This window comes from Mercenaria mercenaria, chromosome 8 (genome assembly GCF_021730395.1).
Source record: "Mercenaria mercenaria strain notata chromosome 8, MADL_Memer_1, whole genome shotgun sequence".
NCBI lineage: Eukaryota > Metazoa > Mollusca > Bivalvia > Venerida > Veneridae > Mercenaria > Mercenaria mercenaria.
The window spans coordinates 39,469,186-39,487,880 of record NC_069368.1 but is presented as its reverse complement, the minus strand read 5'-3'; the positions used below and the strand labels follow the sequence as shown (position 1 = coordinate 39,487,880).

The 18,695-nt window shown below is 35.7% G+C and overlaps 1 protein-coding gene across 2 annotated transcripts in view; it reads left to right on the top strand.

The window, feature by feature from the left end:
- The window catches only part of LOC123566556 (peroxisomal multifunctional enzyme type 2-like), a 134,816-nt gene that overhangs the window by 71,432 nt on the left and 44,689 nt on the right, over window positions 1-18,695 (top strand). For both annotated transcript variants that reach the window (XM_045360774.2, XM_053549751.1), the window contains exons 10-16: window positions 3,152-3,217; window positions 3,843-4,009; window positions 6,265-6,343; window positions 6,742-6,899; window positions 8,607-8,730; window positions 17,827-17,999; window positions 18,340-18,409. In XM_045360774.2, coding sequence (XP_045216709.1) covers window positions 3,152-3,217; window positions 3,843-4,009; window positions 6,265-6,343; window positions 6,742-6,899; window positions 8,607-8,730; window positions 17,827-17,999; window positions 18,340-18,409 — 837 coding nt within the window. The remainder of the gene's footprint in view (window positions 1-3,151; window positions 3,218-3,842; window positions 4,010-6,264; window positions 6,344-6,741; window positions 6,900-8,606; window positions 8,731-17,826; window positions 18,000-18,339; window positions 18,410-18,695) is intronic.

Genomic DNA, 18,695 nt, shown 5'->3' with positions numbered 1-18,695 from the left:
AAACGGAGATCCGAAGTGACTTAATTATTGAACCCATTTATTTTAACCGTTAATAAGATCGTTCATTGTATGATAAATGGTGAGTTCCTCTATATTCACCTGAAATATTTTTGTGAAATGAAACATTTTACTGAAATCTTGAAATTTAGCAGTGGGACCGGCTACTCGGTCAGTTTCAGTATTATTTTAAATTTGCGTATTGATTATTCTGAATTCAGTGAAACGTATTTAATTATTACTCTTAAAGTGAACATAGCAGTTCAATGAAATTAGAAGACAGTTTGTGTAAGAGATAAGATGTTCCAACTGTTATGTTTCCTAAACTGACAGAATCTGAGAAGTGATCCTTTATGAAAGGAAGCTCGAACAAAGAGACGAAAACTTTTGATTACTTAAAGACTTTATATGCGCGTTGAAATTTGTACACTTTACATCGTAAGCAAATTTGTGAATAAATCACGTACGATTACAGAAATTACAGTCATAATACATATGCATAAAAACTGATGTTAACTGGTTTAACCAGGATGTAATGGCCCATAAATTATTGTTTGACTTAGACCATGGAGCTGAAGTGCTTTGACGTAAAAGAAATTGATCGTCATAACTCGTGAATGAATAAGTTCTTCTAACGCAGTGCGCGATCTCTGAAGTTATACATGTAATGCAATATCTCATCAATTTTGTAAGAATACCTGGTATACTGAAACGTAAGTGATGAATTCATTAGTAGATTTCTCAAAAAACTTAATATTTTTCTGTACATTTAATGCGCTAGTAACTATTCAGATTAACTACCAAACCCTTGCAAAATACGGACTTTTGACTGTGCATTTCGGTTGCAATACCTAATTTATCTACTCGCCTTAACATTTAATTAAAGCTGACACTGAATCGCTACGTAAACATCTGCCGAGCGTAAAGTCTGTAAAGAAATGTCAAATACAGTTCAATTACTAGGTCATTCGTACCACAAGTTTTCAAAACAAATATTTCTCTACATGCAAAATAACCTAATTTTTGTTTATATTTTGTTTTAGCTTGAACTCATGTTTTTCTTATAAATATCAAAATATGAAAATCGTAGCTAGGATACAAAAACTAAATCTAATTTTTACAAACATGATGTTTACAAAAACGAACTGTTGTTAGACACCTGCTCCAGTTCTACCTTATAACCTTAAATTGACACTGAAAAAGCATGGAAATCATGACTATGAACAGAGACGCCTGTCAAAATAGCGACTATTAAATCAAATTATACATTTGTGTATACAAAACACCTTTGATTTTGCAAGCTAAGTGTAGTACATGTTGTCTTATGTCATCAAAAGTTATATACACAGTAAAATTTGAATAACCGTGGAACCGAGTTTACTGATATTGTATGCCAAAATAGAGTCAAAAGGATAGCCTGTAGCCGCGTGCGTAGATATATATTTGCGTCGCCACACCCTATTCGTGAATATTATGAAAAAAAAACCGTAAGGATCTATGTTTGAACAACAAACAATCTACTAAATCTGTGATATTATTTTTCGACATACCGGCAGAAGATTAGTAACACCGTCAACAACATTCTCTTCTAAGGCATCTGCACCTAGCATCCCTCTTGCCATTGTCCTGAGGAGCATACTGCAGAATATTTCTGTTGCAAGGATTCCTCCGAAATATCAGTTCCCGCCTTTGACCACGAGGCATTGCGATGATAAATCAAAACATGTAAATAGTTTTGACGTTACCGACGGTGTAGCTAGCAAAATGTGAGAGAACTGCACGAGATTATTGGTATTTATATTATATCGACTGGGTACCAGTGTCAATAGGAACCAGTTCAGATCAGCCAAGTGTAACAATATCAATGACACGTTTATCTACGAAAACAGACGACAATTTAATAAACTAGCAGACGGTAATTAACGAGCAACAATTTGAGAAAAAATAAATTAAATTATTTTAATTCTAAAATAATTTCCATTATTTTATCTTTGCACTGTTTTGCCTGAGTTTCGATTTTACCATCCGATCCTATGCGCAAAATGCTACCTTGGCTGTAAAAGTCGGCCAGCTCAATAGCACCTTTCAACAATAAGGCTAAATTTATATATTCGCCCCTTTTAATGATGATGGCACATGCGCTGCAATATCGTCATTTGCTAAGGGAACTAATTCAGGCGTGGCGCTTGGTAATTGAACGCTCTGTTGCGCTCTTATAGAGTTAGTAAGATGAATTAAATTCTTGCATATGTGTAGGACTCTCAACAATTTCTGCGCGATCTGTTTCAGGAGAGATATGACCTGACCTAAATTGGTTGCTACCACCACACCCGTCATTTTGATTAATTCCGTCCAAAACGTTATTTACAACTAAATTGTTTTGTTCTGTATTTGAATCTCTATTAGGAATGGGTAAAATACCAGAAACTCTCATAATTTCTTCTTCTTCTTCTTCTTGTCGTTTGCATCTACACTGTCAGACCAGTAGTAGACATAGCGAATTTCTAATTTAATAATTTCTTCAAAATCAATGACATTTAGAACCCGAATTTGAGTTACCTGGATCTGGTTGTAGCAATCTGGATTCTTCAGAATCTACCGCTCGTGCTTTCCTCTTGACACCTTTACCTCTGCCCGGCATAATTCTCAGCCAAGAAGGATCTTAGAACGCAGATTTACTTAGACATTTTTATAACTTTCGAAAGCGATGTTGTCAGTTTGATAACACGGGATTGAAAGAAATCGGAAACAGAAATGTTTACTATCATGTACGACCTATTTGAATGCCAGTAACCATGGATACGCACGACGCTTCGTGCGCAAAAATAAAAACCATTATTTGCTAGTCAGAAATAAAGGGTCTTACTGCAATTACTTACTAATGAAAGCCTTTTCTAAATTTAAAAAAGATAAATGTCATAAATATGGAGGCATGAACATTTAGAATGATCATTTAATATGAAGGCATTTTCTATACATGGAAAAGAAAACAAGTTGTTAAAAATGTTCAAATGCCACTGTTGGCTTGAAGAACAATGTACTTGTTAGTAAAATTAAAATGAAAACAAAATAAGCATATGTTACTGATGTAGCAAAAATTTCTGAACATCTGATTACATTAAATCTACCTTAGTGTATATGTTATATATTACAGTGCGTTGGGAGAGGACAAATGGAGCTGTATGTAGGACAGCATCTACAAAAATGACTCCAGAATCAGGTACTTACCACAATGTTGTTGAAATCTGAAAGAGTTTCCATGTCACTACTAATTATCAATTTTCTATAAATAGCCTAATTAACATGTGATCATATTTGCTCTTGTTTAAAACGAAAACGAGGCAATGCTGCCGAAAATTTGACAATTTTCATAGATCACTAGGTCTGTATTAATATAACATCTTACTATTTGATAGCTATGATGAACATTTAAGTTTATTCTGACGTATTTAAAAGTTGTTACAACTTACTAGAAAAGCTATGGGAGGTACAAACTGGTATTTGTCTATGGCCCGGAAATGTTGGGAAACCTTCGTAAGTACACGATTCCAATCTGTCTTTTCCATGGGAATTCTGTTTCTATTTTTAGCCATGGATTATTGCTTTCAGAAGTTACCGTTCTTTATCAAACTTCCGCAAATTTCAGATGTAATATAGGTGGCGCTGCTGTCGGAAAACAGGTTTCCCCAGGCTGTTAATTTGCAGGTAGAAAAAAAGTTAGAAATTGTAAGACTGGATTCCCAGGCTACCGTTCTCCTACACTTACATTTACTTGTGCCAATTTTCAATGAATTTAAAAAGGTTGCCAACAATACATTTATGACTTCCTCATTTTTTCTGAACAGTCCGAGATGAATGGCAGCAGATAACAGACTTTGACAATGCCACATATCCACAGTCAGCAGCAGACACCACTCGCCATCTGATTGGTATACTTAGTGACCTTGATGGTGGGTTGGGTGGAAAAAAATCTACAAAATCAACATCATCATCTTCAAATGGGATCAATGTGGTTAGTATCTTTAGTTATTAGTTTGTACTAAATTGTAATGAAAGCATAATGTTGATTAAGCCAGTATTAAGTCACTTACTTGGAAAATGGAACTTTTTTATAGCTGCCAGCTTGGGATGCCAGTCTGTAAACAATTTTTTTAGGGAAAAGTCTGTCTTAAATCCTTTTTTTGGAATTATCAGATTGTAATCAACTTCCTAGGAAAACTCAGCCTTAGCCTCCTTGAGAAATTCCAGCCTCAAATTTATTCATGGGAAAAAACAGTCTGATGTTTCCTTCTTGAAAAATGCCAGTCAGAAGTGCTCTTCCTAGGAAATGCCATTTGGTAATCCTCTTCTTGGGAAAAGTCAGTCTGATGTCCCCTTAATGGAAAAAGCCAGTCTAAAGTCCCCTTTATGGGAAAACCAGTCTGAAGTCCCCTTTATGGGAAAGCCAGTCTCAAGTCCCCTTTTATGGGAATGCCAGTCTGAAGTCACCTTTATTGGAAAAGCCAGTCTGAAGTCCCCTTTATGGGAAAAGCCAGTCTCAAATCCCGTTCTTGGGAAAAGCCAGTCTGAAGTCCCCTTTTTGGGAAAAGCCAGTCTCCTTTGTCGGAAAAGCCAGTCTCAAGTCCCCTTCATGGGAACAGCCAGTCTCAAGTCTCCTTTGTGGGAAAAACCAGTCTCAAGTCCCCTTCATGGGAAAAGTCAGTCTCAAGGCCCCTTCATGGGAAAAGCCAGTCTCAAGTCTCCTTTGTGGGAAAAGCCAGTCTCAAGTCCCCTTTTTGGGAAAAGCCAGTCTCCAGTCTCCTTTGTCGGAAAAGCCAGTCTCAAGTCCCCTTCATGGGAAAAGCCAGTCTCAAGTCTCCTTTGTGGGAAAAGCCAGTCTCAAGTTCCCTTCATGGGAAAAGTCAGTCTCAAGTCCCCTTTTATGGGAATGCCAGTCTGAAGTCACCTTTATTGGAAAAGCCCGTCTGAAGTCCCCTTTATGGGAAAAGCCAGTCTCAAATCCCTTTCTTAGGAAAAGCCAGTCTGAAGTCCCCTTTTTGGGAAAAGCCAGTCTCCAGTCTCATTTGTCGAAAAAGCCAGTCTCAAGTCCCCTTCATGGGAAAAGCCAGTCTCAAGTGTCCTTTGTGGGAAAAGCCAATCTCAAGTCCCCTTCATGGGAAAAGTCAGTCTCAAGTCCCCTTCATGGGAAAAGCCAGTCTCAAGTCTCCTTTGTGGGAAAAGCCAGTCTCAAGTCCCCTTTTTGGGAAAAGCCAGTCTCCAGTCTCCTTTGTCGGAAAAGCCAGTCTCAAGTCCCCTTCATGGGAAAAGCCAGTCTCAAGTCTCCTTTGTGGGAAAAGCCAGTCTCAAGTCCCCTTCATGGGAAAAGTCAGTCTCCAGTCCCCTTCTTGGGAAAAAGCCAGTCTTAAGTCTTCATTATGGGTAAATCCAGTCTCAAGTCTCCTTTATGGGAGAAGTCATTTTGAAGTCCTCTTTATAGGAATAGCCAGTCTGAAGTTCCCTTTATTAGAAAAGCCAGTCTGAGGTCCCCTTTATTGGAAAAGCTGGTCTGAAGTTCCCTTTATGGAAAAAGCCAGTCTGAAGTTCGCTTTTTGGGAAAAGCCATTCTGAAGTCCCCTTTATGGGAAAAACCAGTCTAAAGTCCCATTTATGGGGAAAAACAGTCTGAAGTCCCCTTTATGGAAAGCCAGTCTCAAGTCAATTCCTTTGGAAAAGCAAGTTGCAAGTCACCTTCATGGGAAAAGTCAGTCTGAAGATTCCATTATGGAAAAAGGTAGTCTGAAACCTCTTCATGGGAAAATCCAGTTTGGAGTCTTCTTTATGGAAAAAAGCCAGTCTGAAGTCCTCTAGGAAAAGCCAGTCTGAAGTCCCCTTTAGGGAAAAACCAGTCTGAAGTCCCCTTCTTTGGAAAAGCCAGTCACAAGTCACCTTCATGGGAAGAGTCAGTCTGAATCCTCTGAACACATGTAAAGTCAGGGATATAGTATCAAGATTTCATTTGGTTATAGCTAAGTTTCTTTATTTCATTCTGACGAAGACAAAAAGGGCAAAATTACCTTTCAAATAATCATTTTATGGTGACTTCAAGTACATTGATTGCTTGAGGTTGAAGTGGATGAATGAAATGCTTACCATTATATCCAGTTTTTTCAAGTGATCAATGCAGCGGAGGGGCATATGAATTACTGACATGAGCCATCAGTGCTCAGGCAAGTATTGTTTAGCTGTACATGTATTTGCATTTATATATTTACACTTTGATATTTTTAGGAATTGGCTAAAGCAGCTAAGATTAGACCATCTACATTCACATATGGACCAAAGGATGCTATACTTTATGCCTTAGGAGGTAATTTGGGAATTTAATAAGAGAATAGATCACCAGCTGAGGAAAAGGCTAAAAATTAAATCTTTAGCAAAAACCAAATGGCAGTAAACAAATTTATCTGAAACATAAATAAGTTTTTGAAATATGTGCCCTTGAATTATCAGAAATGGAAATCTAAAATGTTGATGGAAAAAAACTATTTTATGTGACACACACATAAATATGGCATCCTAAATGAAGTTATATTTCTGACATGGAATTTTCATGTCAGTATTGATAAAATGTGACATTGAGGTTCCTGTGTAACGTAATTTAGTTTAAAAATGGGTATTTGATGATTTTTATATCAAATTTCTCATTAATAGATGATACGGTAATTTGGTATTTCAGGTAAATGATGCTTTGTTTTCTTTTTACAGTTGGCTATACAACAAAGGATGAGGATTACCTAAAGTTCCTGTATGAAGGATCAGAAGATTTCAGTATAGTGCCCAGTTTTTCCATACTTGCATCACAAGCTAGCTCTGCAGGAATCTTTACAGGTGGAATACCTGGGCTCAGTGTAGATGTAACAAAGGTTAGTGAAAAAAACTTTTTACATTTAATTTTTAATTACTGGAGCAATTTTGTACTATAGAGAAACTATATGACTGCAAGCAGTATTTCACTATCATTAGAAAATTTGTCTGTCGGAAGGAAATGTCAGAAAAGAATTACTGGGTCAGAATGAAAAATATATGAACTTAAAATATAAAGAGAGAACCATTCAGTAACAAAGATTCCTGAGCTAATTCTCAAAGTGTGGCATATAGACTTTACATGAAATGCAAGTAAAATACCCATCTATTTCTATTTTGTTCAAAGCTTGTTCAACCAGCTTTTGGACTATTGGTGCAGAATATGGGGCAATATAAAAGTTCTTTAATAATGTGATGATATGATGACCTCAAAAATGTCTTTTTTCCCTTACTTACCAGTCATTAGTCAGTGATAAGAAATTCAACAGCATTATTAAGTCAGGGTTCTCACTAGCAATTTCAAGTTGCAGTCCTGGGACTCCCAAAGCTGAAAAAGTTGCAGTCCCAACTAGACTGACAGACAGACTTTAATGTTTCGTCAAAACAAAGGCCTCTATTGTACTGTGAAATTAAGTGTAGACTGACAGACAACTTGTAACCACAATTCTTCACCCAAATATTGTTAAGGTGAGAGACTAAAAAGGTGAAAAATGCAATCAAAAATGAATGTAGGACAAAATCACCCTTGGACAACCCCCCCCCCCCCCCCCCTGTTGTTTCTGATCTACCCGAACAAAATCCCCCTGTGAAATTATCAAGGTGGACAAACTCCCCCTTGTGAAAATATCAAGTTGGACAAAATCCCCCGTGATATTTTTTTCTTTACCTCTTTATTTCAGAATGGAAATGTATATAAACATACAGTGAAAAGATAGTATATAAATAATTACTACTTTTATTTTTATACTTATTAAGAGCATAACATTAAAACATTTGGTCTAAAATACAACAAGAATGCACAGTATGTCTATGATCAACATAATGCGTCTTCAATAACATCAGCAATTTTGCAGAAAAATAATCACGTTAAAACCGCCTCGACAGCATCTTAAAATTACTCGGGACATTCATAATTAAGCCTAATTATCACTTTTTCTAATAAGTTATTTAATTCTGCCTAGTGATTAGTACGTGAGAAAACAGTCGGGAGTTGTTTACAATTATAGGTTGTCACCTATGCAATCACGCCGACAATCACATGTAATATTGAGTTGATCATACATATGCAGCCTGTCTCGCGGTGTAGTGGAAACAGGCAATGCTGATTGGCTATACGTGGCTATCGGTAACAAGCGAGTAACTCCGCCCACATATTTTGCTCTCACGTCAAACCTTGTGTATTCGTAGGTTTATGTAATCAATTAATTTTCATGGTTTTAATGCTTGCGTCCCACTGCAGAAACATGCGTCCAGGGACTCCCAAGCTGCAATAAACGCGTATACCGGGACCAATTATGCGTACGGGGACGCCAATTTCGGCGTTTCCGGGAACCCTGTAAGTTACTTATTTGAGGGATGTTATGTACTCGATATACTGCTAAAAATGGTGTGAAACGCATTTATTGAATTAAGCCAAAAAATAATGTGAATGAAGAAATAAAATGCCAGTGGGGAGCAGTATTTCCAGCAGTAGGGAGCAGTATTTCCAGATAGAATGGGAACTCTCGGCTACTTCATTTCACTTATTTGAACAAAAAATGTTTCAGATTTTACATGGAGAGCAGTACATGGAGCTATATAAACCATTCCCACCCAATGGCAAACTGACATCCCAAGCCCGTGTTGTGGATGTACTTGATAAAGGGGTGGGAGCATTGATTCTGATTGATGGTAAGCTGTTTGATTTGTTTTCCTTGCACAAAAATTTCAACTCTTTCATTTAATGTTTTAAAATGTAAATATGTGCTACTGTTTCAAAGATATTAAATAGAGGAGAGATTTTTAGATGTCTTTACTTTTTCATTATCTATTTTACACTTTATTCTAACACGACTCGCATTAATTGCTATATAAAGATATAGCAAAACAGCCTATATATGAATCTTCGATAAAATATGAAGAAGAAGAAGAAGATTTTATTCAAGACTTGAGCTGAAAGCTCCTCATCTAAACATACAATATATCAAATATATAAGGTCAAACTATACAACAAATAAGTATCTACACATTCAAAAAATAAACATTCAAAACGAGAGTAACAGTTCATAAATTACAAAGCTTCAAAGCATTAATAAATTAATTAATATGACTTGCTGATATAATTTACCCCCTTCGATTGTAATATAAGAGATTCTACTTCTGTTCCATTAAATACAAATTATTCCAGGACCAAACTGTTGTAAACAACATAACATAATTATCATAAAAAGTTGCAGGCGGTAAATCGTTTTGATCTCTACGAGCTAATTAAATCAGTCATGATTCAGATGACATCATAATGATGTGACGCCATAGAAAACTTAAGCTCATAACACTGGGTCAAATAACTAAAAATGATGATTTTGTTCAAAAAGAGGTTGTAAGCTGTTCGATTACATTTTGTTTATAAATACTTCTCGAAACTCGGATAAAAAAGAAACAACTATCTAAATGTTTCGTTGGCTATGCAACACTTTTTTACCATGGGGGTAAATTGTAACAGCATAGACATATTATGCTGAGATGTAGAACTGCTAAATGCAAATTATTTGCATTGTAATAATAAACATGTTCCAATATTTTTATCAGTTAATAAACAGGTCAGATATTGATTTGAAGCAAGATCTATCCAGATAACAGGAAAACTTTTATTGGAATTATGTAGGGATTGATTGGTGTGTTATATATGTATCCAAATACGTGGAATATTCCAATAACCAGTATTCAAATTTGTGGAATCAACTGTACTGAAATCTCTCATTGTGAACATTTGTACAGTTATTACAGAGACATGTCATTTCACTCTTACACTGAACACATGAGCACTACACTCCTACTGAATACATGTACATTGTACATTCTCACCCTGACATTTGTTCATTACACTTACAGAGAACACATGTGCATGACACTCTTACTGTGCATTACACATTGTCACAGTGAACACATAATTTTTTATTATGCTCTTACAGCTATCACACGGGGCGACTACAATCTGTCACGTTGAGTACATGTGTATTACACTTTCACATGAACACATGTGTCCACATAGACACAGTGAACATATGCATTACTTTCTTAAAATGAACACATCTACATTACACTCTCACACTGAGTTAATTGCACTTCTATAGTGAATACATGTGCATTACACTCTCACACTGAGTTCATTGCACTTCTACAGTGAATACATGTGCATTACACTCAAACACTGAGTTCATTGCACTTCTACAGTGAATACATGTGCATTACACTCTAACACTGAGTCCATTGCACTTCTACAGTGAATGCATGTGCATTACACTCAAACACTGAGTCCATTGCACTTCTACAGTGAATGCATGTGCATTACACTCTAACACTGAGTCCATTGCACTTCTACAGTGAATACATGTGCATTACACTCTAACACTGAGTCCATTGCACTTCTACAGTGAATACATGTGCATTACACTCAAACACTGAGTTCATTGCACTTCTACAGTGAATACATGTGCATTACACTCAAACACTGAGTCCATTGCACTTCTACAGTGAATGCATGTGCATTACACTCTAACACTGAGTTCATTGCACTTCTACAGTGAATGCATGTGCATTACTCTCTTAACAAACAGATGTGTGTAAATCTCTTACAGTGAATTCATGAACATTAATTATATCCTATATTGAATATGTGTCTTAGTATCTGACAATAAATTCAGATACATTTCTTTCTTATTGTGAACATGTTTGTTTCTCTCTAACAGTGAATAGATTTTACTTTACTTTAATCTTTACATTTGACACATTCTTGTTTTGAGGGTTTTGGTGTAAAGAGGTCACAAATCTTTGGTCATTATAGAGTATGATGAAACACAAAATATTTTGTGAAGTTTTATGTATTACATTACATCTGTTATATTATAATGAATTAGGAGAATGGAATTTATTAATAAAATAAACAAAGAAAATAGTTAAAAAAATAAAAATTTCACACACAACTTTGAAGCAAAATGAAAACAAAGAAATCAAGCTTTCCTTTCAGTCACAAATCATGTTTTTTTTGTCTAAGTCCGGAATGTCCATTGGAAAAAAATTGATGTGATACTATAATGAAATAATGCTGAAAGAAAAGCATACATTTTTATTATACCCCCACAAAACAGAGTTTGGGGGGGGGGGGGTGTGTATATAGGACTGAGCTTGTCGGTCTGTCGGTCCGTTGGTTTTCATGGTTTCCGGATGATAACTCATGAAAGGCTTGACCGATTTAAATAATTTTTGGTACACTGGTGTAACATCAGAAAATACAGGTCAAGTTGGACTTTGGGGTCAGTAGGTCAAAGGTCAAGGTCACAGTGACCCTGAACAATTAAACGGTTTCTGGATGATAACTTGATAACGCTTGGTCTAGGATCATAAATTTTTGTACACAGGTGTAAAATGATAAAATACAGGTCTAGTGTGACTTTGAGGTTAGTAGGTCAAAGGTCAAGGTCACAATAACACGAAACAGTTAAACGGTTTCCGGATGATAACTTCAGAACGCTTTGGACTAGGATCACGAAACTTAATAGGGAGGTTGGTCATGACCAGCAGATGACCTGTATTGATTTTGAGTTCCAAAGGTCAAAGGTCAGAGTGACCCGGAACATTTAAACCTTTTCCAGACAATAACTTGAGAACACTTGGGCCGAGGATCATGAAACTTTATAGGGAGGTTGATCACGACCAGCAGATGACCTCTGTTGATTTTGAGGTCAGTAGGTCAAAGGTCAAGCAAGTTCGGCTTTGACATTGGCTTAGTTCTGTGACAAGGCCATATTGTGGGAGTATAATTCGTCACTCCTGTGACGACTCTAGTTTTATTTTTTCTAATATTTGAAGTATACCTCATGTAAGGAAAGGAATCTATCACTGGTTGTAGGTGTGGATAGAAATAGCCCACTGTTAGGTAACTGTTTTGCGATAACTTTGCAGAGCCTTGTTGCCGTCTGCACAGTTACTCTCGAGCCAGATAGTTCCATCCACACCGTCAACCAATGACAGACAGACATTCCATATTCTGAACAAAACATTTAGTGGACTTGTTTATCTCAGGATAAACCTATTTCTAAAGGTGAGAAAATGATTGTATATTATTAATTAATATACCTTACAAAAATGCCCAATGCAATTTCCAATTAGTTTAACTTGAATAATATATCATGTTCCCTATTAATTTTAAAATTTCAAGTGCAAAATCATTGTTTTCTGCACATCGTTAAATTAAAAAAATATCACATGCACAAAAGTGATATTTTGGTTTTCTGTGCATGTGATGTTATTTTTAGCTCGACTATTCAAAGAATAGTCTAGCTATTCTACTCACCCCTGGCATCGGCGTCGGCGTCACACCTTGGTTAAGTTTTTGCATGCAAGTACATACAGCCATCAATTAAAGGCATATAGCTTTGAAACTTATTTTTTCTTTTTCTAGGTCAATAACCAACCTCTCTGGGTCAAGTCCCATAACTCTGACATGTATTTTGAGCAAATTATGCCCCCTTTTGGACTTTTGGTTAAAGTTTTACATGCAAGTTACTATCTCCAAAACTAATGCAGATATTGATTTGAAACTTCACATGTGTCTTCGGGGTTATAAAACTAGTTGATAGCAGCAAGTCCCATAACTCTGACCTTCATTTTGGCCAAATTATGCCCCCTTTTGGACTTAGAAAATTCTGGTTAAAGTTTTGGTGCAAGTACATACAGCTATTTCTAAAAGGCATATAGATTTGAAACTTATTTTTTCTTTTTCTAGATCAATTACCAACCTCATTGGGTCAAGACCCATAACTCTGACACGTATTTTGAGCAAATTATGCCCCCTTTTAGACTTAGAAAATTTTGGTTAAAGTTTTACATGCAAGTTACTATCTCCAAAACTAATGCAGATATTGATTTGAAACTTCACATGTGTCTTCGGGGTTATAAATCTAGTTGATAGCAGCAAGTCCCATAACTGATATGCATTTTGGTCAGATTATTCCCCCTTTTGAACTTAAAACTCTTTTGATATTTAACCTTTTTGGGTAATATTTTCCTGCTTCTGGGACAATATTTTGAATAGTCGAGCTTGGCTGTCTTACGGACAGCTCTTGTTATATTTCCCGTTGGGTGAAGCTTTCACTTGGAGAGTCAAAGATTGCAATCATCAAAGTTGACGGTGTGCTTATATACTATCCCCACTTTTTGCCCTGTTCGTCCATCAGTCCGTCACACTTCAATTCCAATCAATAACTGAGGAACCATTTGACCTAGAACCTTCAAACTTCATAGGGTTGCAGGGCTTATGGAGTAGACAACTCCTATAGTTTTTGGTGTCACTCCATCAAAGGTCAAGGTCACAGGGGCCTGAACATGGAAAACCATTTCCAATCAATAACTTGTGAACCACTTGACCCAGAGTGTTGGAACTTCATACTTTGGCTGAAAATGCGCATAAATATATAAAGGATATTTGTTTGTTTCAGTGTATGATTGAAATATATTTCATCGAGTGAACACCATATGCAGTATTTTCATGAATGACACAGCCATAAGTGAAAATGTAAATTATGGTGTTCGTGAGTGAAATATATTTTGATCTTAAACTGAAACAAACAAATTCTCTTAATATTTTAGGTATTTTTAATTGTTTTAAACAAATTATGTCCATTTTAACCGCACAAGGTCACGTGCAGCGCATCATGACATCATAATGTAGTCTTATATGTATTGAAAGATTGTCAAATATTTCTATGAAGTTTCCAGATTTCTTGTACCTTTTATCATGTTGGAGTACATAAATTTATATCTTTACTGAAGTGTATTTTGCAAGTAATTTTCAATTATTTATAATTCATATTTTTAGCTCACCTGTTATGTAGTCACGTAGTGGACAAGGTGAGTTTTTGTGATCGCATTTCGTCTGTTGTCCGTCCGTCGTCCGTTCACAATTTCTTGTGAACACAATAGAGACATTTTGCAATTGATTTTAATCAAACTTGCACACAACTTATATAATATCTTGGTTGCTTTCGAAAACTGGCCAGATCCCATCATGGGTTCCAGAGTTGCGGCCCCTTAAATGGCCAAAATTTGCTATTTTGGCTTGTGAACACGATAGACACCACATTTTGCAATGGATTTTAATCGAACTTGCACACAACTTTTATTGGCATAATATCTCAGTTCCTTTCAAAAACTGGCCAGACCCATCATGGGTTCCAGAGTTAAAATTGCTATTTTGTCTTATGTAGCCATATAGAGACTTCATTTATGGTTTGATTTGATACAGACTTGCAAAATATCTTTAGCAACAATATATCTTGGATTCCATGATGAATCCATCAGATCCAACAATAGGTTCCGGAGTTACATCTGCTGATTGACCCCTGAAAAAGCCAAAACTTGTTAATTTTTACCTTGTGAACATGATAGAGGTGACATTTTACATTTGATTTTAACCAGACTTACATACAACTTAAGCCACAATAAGATCTCGGTTCCTTTCGAAAAATCGGGTAGATTCCGTCATAGGTTCTAGAGTTACTGCCCCGGAATGGGGCAAAATTTTCTATTTCATTTCAGGTTTCATTTATTCTTTGATTTGATACAAACTTGCACAGAATATTTATCTTGATGATTTCAGGCCAATTCGAAACTGGGTTATGTGGGGTCAAAAACAAGATCACCAGGTCAAATCAAAGGAAAAGCTTGTTAACAACTTAGAGGCCTCATTTATGACCGTATCTTCATGAAACTTCGTCAGAATATTTATCTTGATGATTCCTAGGCCAAGATTGAAACTGGGTTATATGAGCTTAAAAACTAGGTGACCTGGTCAAATCAAAAAGACACTCTTGAGGCCACATTTATGAGCCTATCTTCATGAAACTTAGTCAGAAGGTTTATCTTGATCATTCCTAGGCCAAGATTGAAACTGGGTCATGTAGGGTCAAAAACTAGGTCACCCGCTCAAATCAAAGGAAAAGCTTGTTAAAACTCCAGAGGCCATATTTATGACCCTATCTTCATGAAAGTTGGTAAGAATTTTACCTTGATGATTCCCATGCCAAGTTCGAACTTGGTCATGTGGGGTCAAAAACTAGGTCACCACTCAAATCAAAGGAAAAGCTTGTTAACACTGTAGAGGCCACATTTATGACCCTATCTTCATGAAACTTGGTCAGAATGTTTATCTTGATGATTTCAAGGCCAAGTTTAACAGGTGGGCCTTATAGGGTCATCATGACCCTCTTGTTTGCATTCAAGTGTAGTTCTGTACCAGTGAAAAATAAAATTCATCAATTTTATTTCACTGATTGATTTCAGTATTTCACTGAAAAGCACAAAATAAAAAAAATGTTTAACACAGGATTTATCAATATGTGAACATCTCGGCTAAACCAATCAAATAGCTTGAATCAATAGATATTAGAATTATTTATTTGTAAATGGATCGACAAAAGACCGACAATATTATCACTGAAGAAATTTTTTTCCAGCAACTGTTGTCTGTAGTCTTAATTGGACAAACAAGACTCTTACTGTGATATGTCTTTATTTTATCGGAGAATAGCGGGGCTATACTACTCGCCCCGGTGTCAACGTTGGTGTTGGCGTCGGCGCTTCTTGGTTTAAGTTTTTCGGCAACCTTTGTTTTTCTGTCATATCTTTGTTACTATTGCTTATATCTTACTGTAACTTTAGATTACAATTGTCCAGCATACAAACAAAGTATGTATAGGGACTGGGCCCATTATACCCAAGGTCAAGGTCACCAAGGTCTTATACTTAGGTTATTTTTAAGGTTAAAGTTTTTCGGCAACCTTTGTTTTTCTGTCATATCTTTGTTACTATTGCTTATATCTTACTGTAACTTTACATAACCATTGTCCAGCATACAAACAAAGTATGTATAGGGACTGGGCCCATTATACCCAAGGTCAAAGTCACCAAGGTCTTATACTTAGGTTACTTTTAAGGTTAAAGTTTTTCGGCAACCTTTGTTTTTCTGTCATATCTTTGTTACTTTTGCTTGTATCATACTGTAAGTTCACATAAACAAACAAGCTTATATCTTACTGTAACTTTACATAACCATTGTCCAGCATACAAACAAAGTATGTATAGGGACTGGGCCCATTATACCCAAGGTCAAGGTCACCAAGGAGTTATACTTTGAATTATTTTCATGTTAAATTTTTTCTAAAGCTTCGTTTATAGACATATCTTTGGTACTTTAAAAGATAATGACTTGAAATTAAAAGTATTTGTTTATAATCATCTGCATGTGTGGCTACATACCCCATAACTCTAATTGTGTTTTTGACAGAATTATGCCCCTTTTGTACTTAAAACTTTTTGCAATCTTCGCTTCTGGATACTACTTTAATGCAATATAAGATAAAGACTTGAAACTTAAAATGTATCTTTATCATCATCATCTGCATGTGTGGTAACAATCCCCATAACTCTGATTGGTATTTTTGACCGAATTATGCCCCTTTTATACTTAAATTTTTTACAAACTTCATTTTCTGGACATAACTTTGTTACTATATAAGATAATGACTTGAAACCTCAATATACTTACCCTCTCATCTCATGTTATGTAACAATCCTAATAACTCAATTTTGTATTTGATGAATTATGCCCTTGTATTTCTTTTTAAAAGTAGTTAGAGGTATTATTCAGCCCTAATATTCATTTTACTGTCAATCCCCGAATAGTGGAGCACGCTGTCTTATGGACAGCTCTTGTTAATGATTACTATTTCAATAAATCATTTGACTCAGTATGTTGATTTTCTAGTAAATGTTTGACCTTCATATGTTTTTGGTATTATAAATTAGATATTGCATTTCTGAGAGGATGATATGTCCACACCCTCCAGATATGAGTATAGACCTCGGCTAATGCCTCAGTCGATATTCTTATTTCTCAAGGTGAATATTTTTCATATCTTTCTCTCAGAATTGCAATATTTGTAAAATGTCAGATGAGGCATCATTTCAGTTTTAGGGGGGATTCAAAATCATTTCAAAATATATATATATATAATTTTTAGCTTGACTATTCAAAGAATAGTCTAGCTATTCTACTCACCCTGGTGTCGGCGTCAGCGTCACACCTTGGTTAAAGTTTTGCATGCAAGTACATATGGCTATCATTTAAAGGCATATAGCTTTGAGACTTATTTTTTTTTTCTAGATCAATTAGCAACATCCCTTAACTCTGATATGTATTTTGGGCAAATTATGCCCCCTTTTGGACTTACAAAATTCTGGTTAAAGTTTTGCGTGCAAGTTCCTATCTGCAGAACAAATGCAGATATTGAATTGAAACTTCAGGGGTCCTTCGGGGTTATAAAACTAGTTGATTGCATCAAGTCCCATAACTCTGACTTGCATTTTGGTCAAATTATTTCCCCTTTTGAACTTAAAACTTCTGTTTAAAGATTTGCATGCAAGTTACTATCTCCAAAACTAACTCAGATACTGGATTGAAACTCTATAGATATTTTAACATTTAGGGTAATATTTTCCTGCTTCTGGGACAATAATTTGAATAGTCTAGCATTGGCTGTCTTATGGACAGCTCTTGTTAATTGTTACAGTTTTCAAAGTAGAGGTTTCTGGTTTACTGATGTATAGTTCCAATGAATAAATTATTTCACTTAAATGTCAAATAAACTTAAGAATCTTTAACATTGAACTTTAATAATTTACATTTTATTCTGCTAAATTACACACACATACTTAATATTGTTATTATAGTGGATACATATAATGAAGCGAAAGAGAAGATAGCATATAATCAGTCCGCTATAATGGTAATTGGTGCTGGTGGTTTCCAAGGCAGCAAGGCATCGCCGGCACTCAAACCTATGGTGAAACCTCCAAAACGAGCACCAGATGCAAGCATGGCAGAGAAAACTGGTGTTGACCAGGTAACTGCCTTTGTACTGATCATTGTCACATTGTGATACTACAAAGTTAACAGGAAAACAATCAAAATGATTAGGGGCAGTGATTTGATTAGTAAGTCATTGGCACAGTCAGACTGAAGAATGATTTAAGTTGGTGTGAAGCTTTCTTGAAGACATCAAAATGTTTAGTGTGCTTTCTACTAACATTTTATCTGTCATTTCATGTATAGTAAAGTAATATCAGAATATAGTTTTAAGTGAAAAATGGATATTTATTATTAAGGAGAGGGTTGTTATTGAGATACAGTCATAACTACTTCATCTAGATTGACTGTACGTTCTATTTATATTTCACTTCTAGGCTGCCATATACAGACTGACAGGTGATAGAAATCCTCTGCATATTGATCCTAGTTTTGCAGCAATGGGAGGTAACTTTAATCTTAATATTGAAAAAAAAAATCAATATAGTTTCCATTTCCAGTTTATAAATTTGTGTTATACTATTTAACTTGCCATGATGAAAGTCTCCAGAGCTATTGCCATATCCATGGTGCCAGCACCAGCTTCTTTTCTAGACAGCATGTTAATAATTCTCAGCTAGCTCATATCTCCGCTTCAGTCTCACAACTGAATGAAACATGGCTTTCTCACCAAATGAATCACATAGGTTCCATAACTCTTGCTTTCAATTTGATGAAATCATGCCCCCTTTTT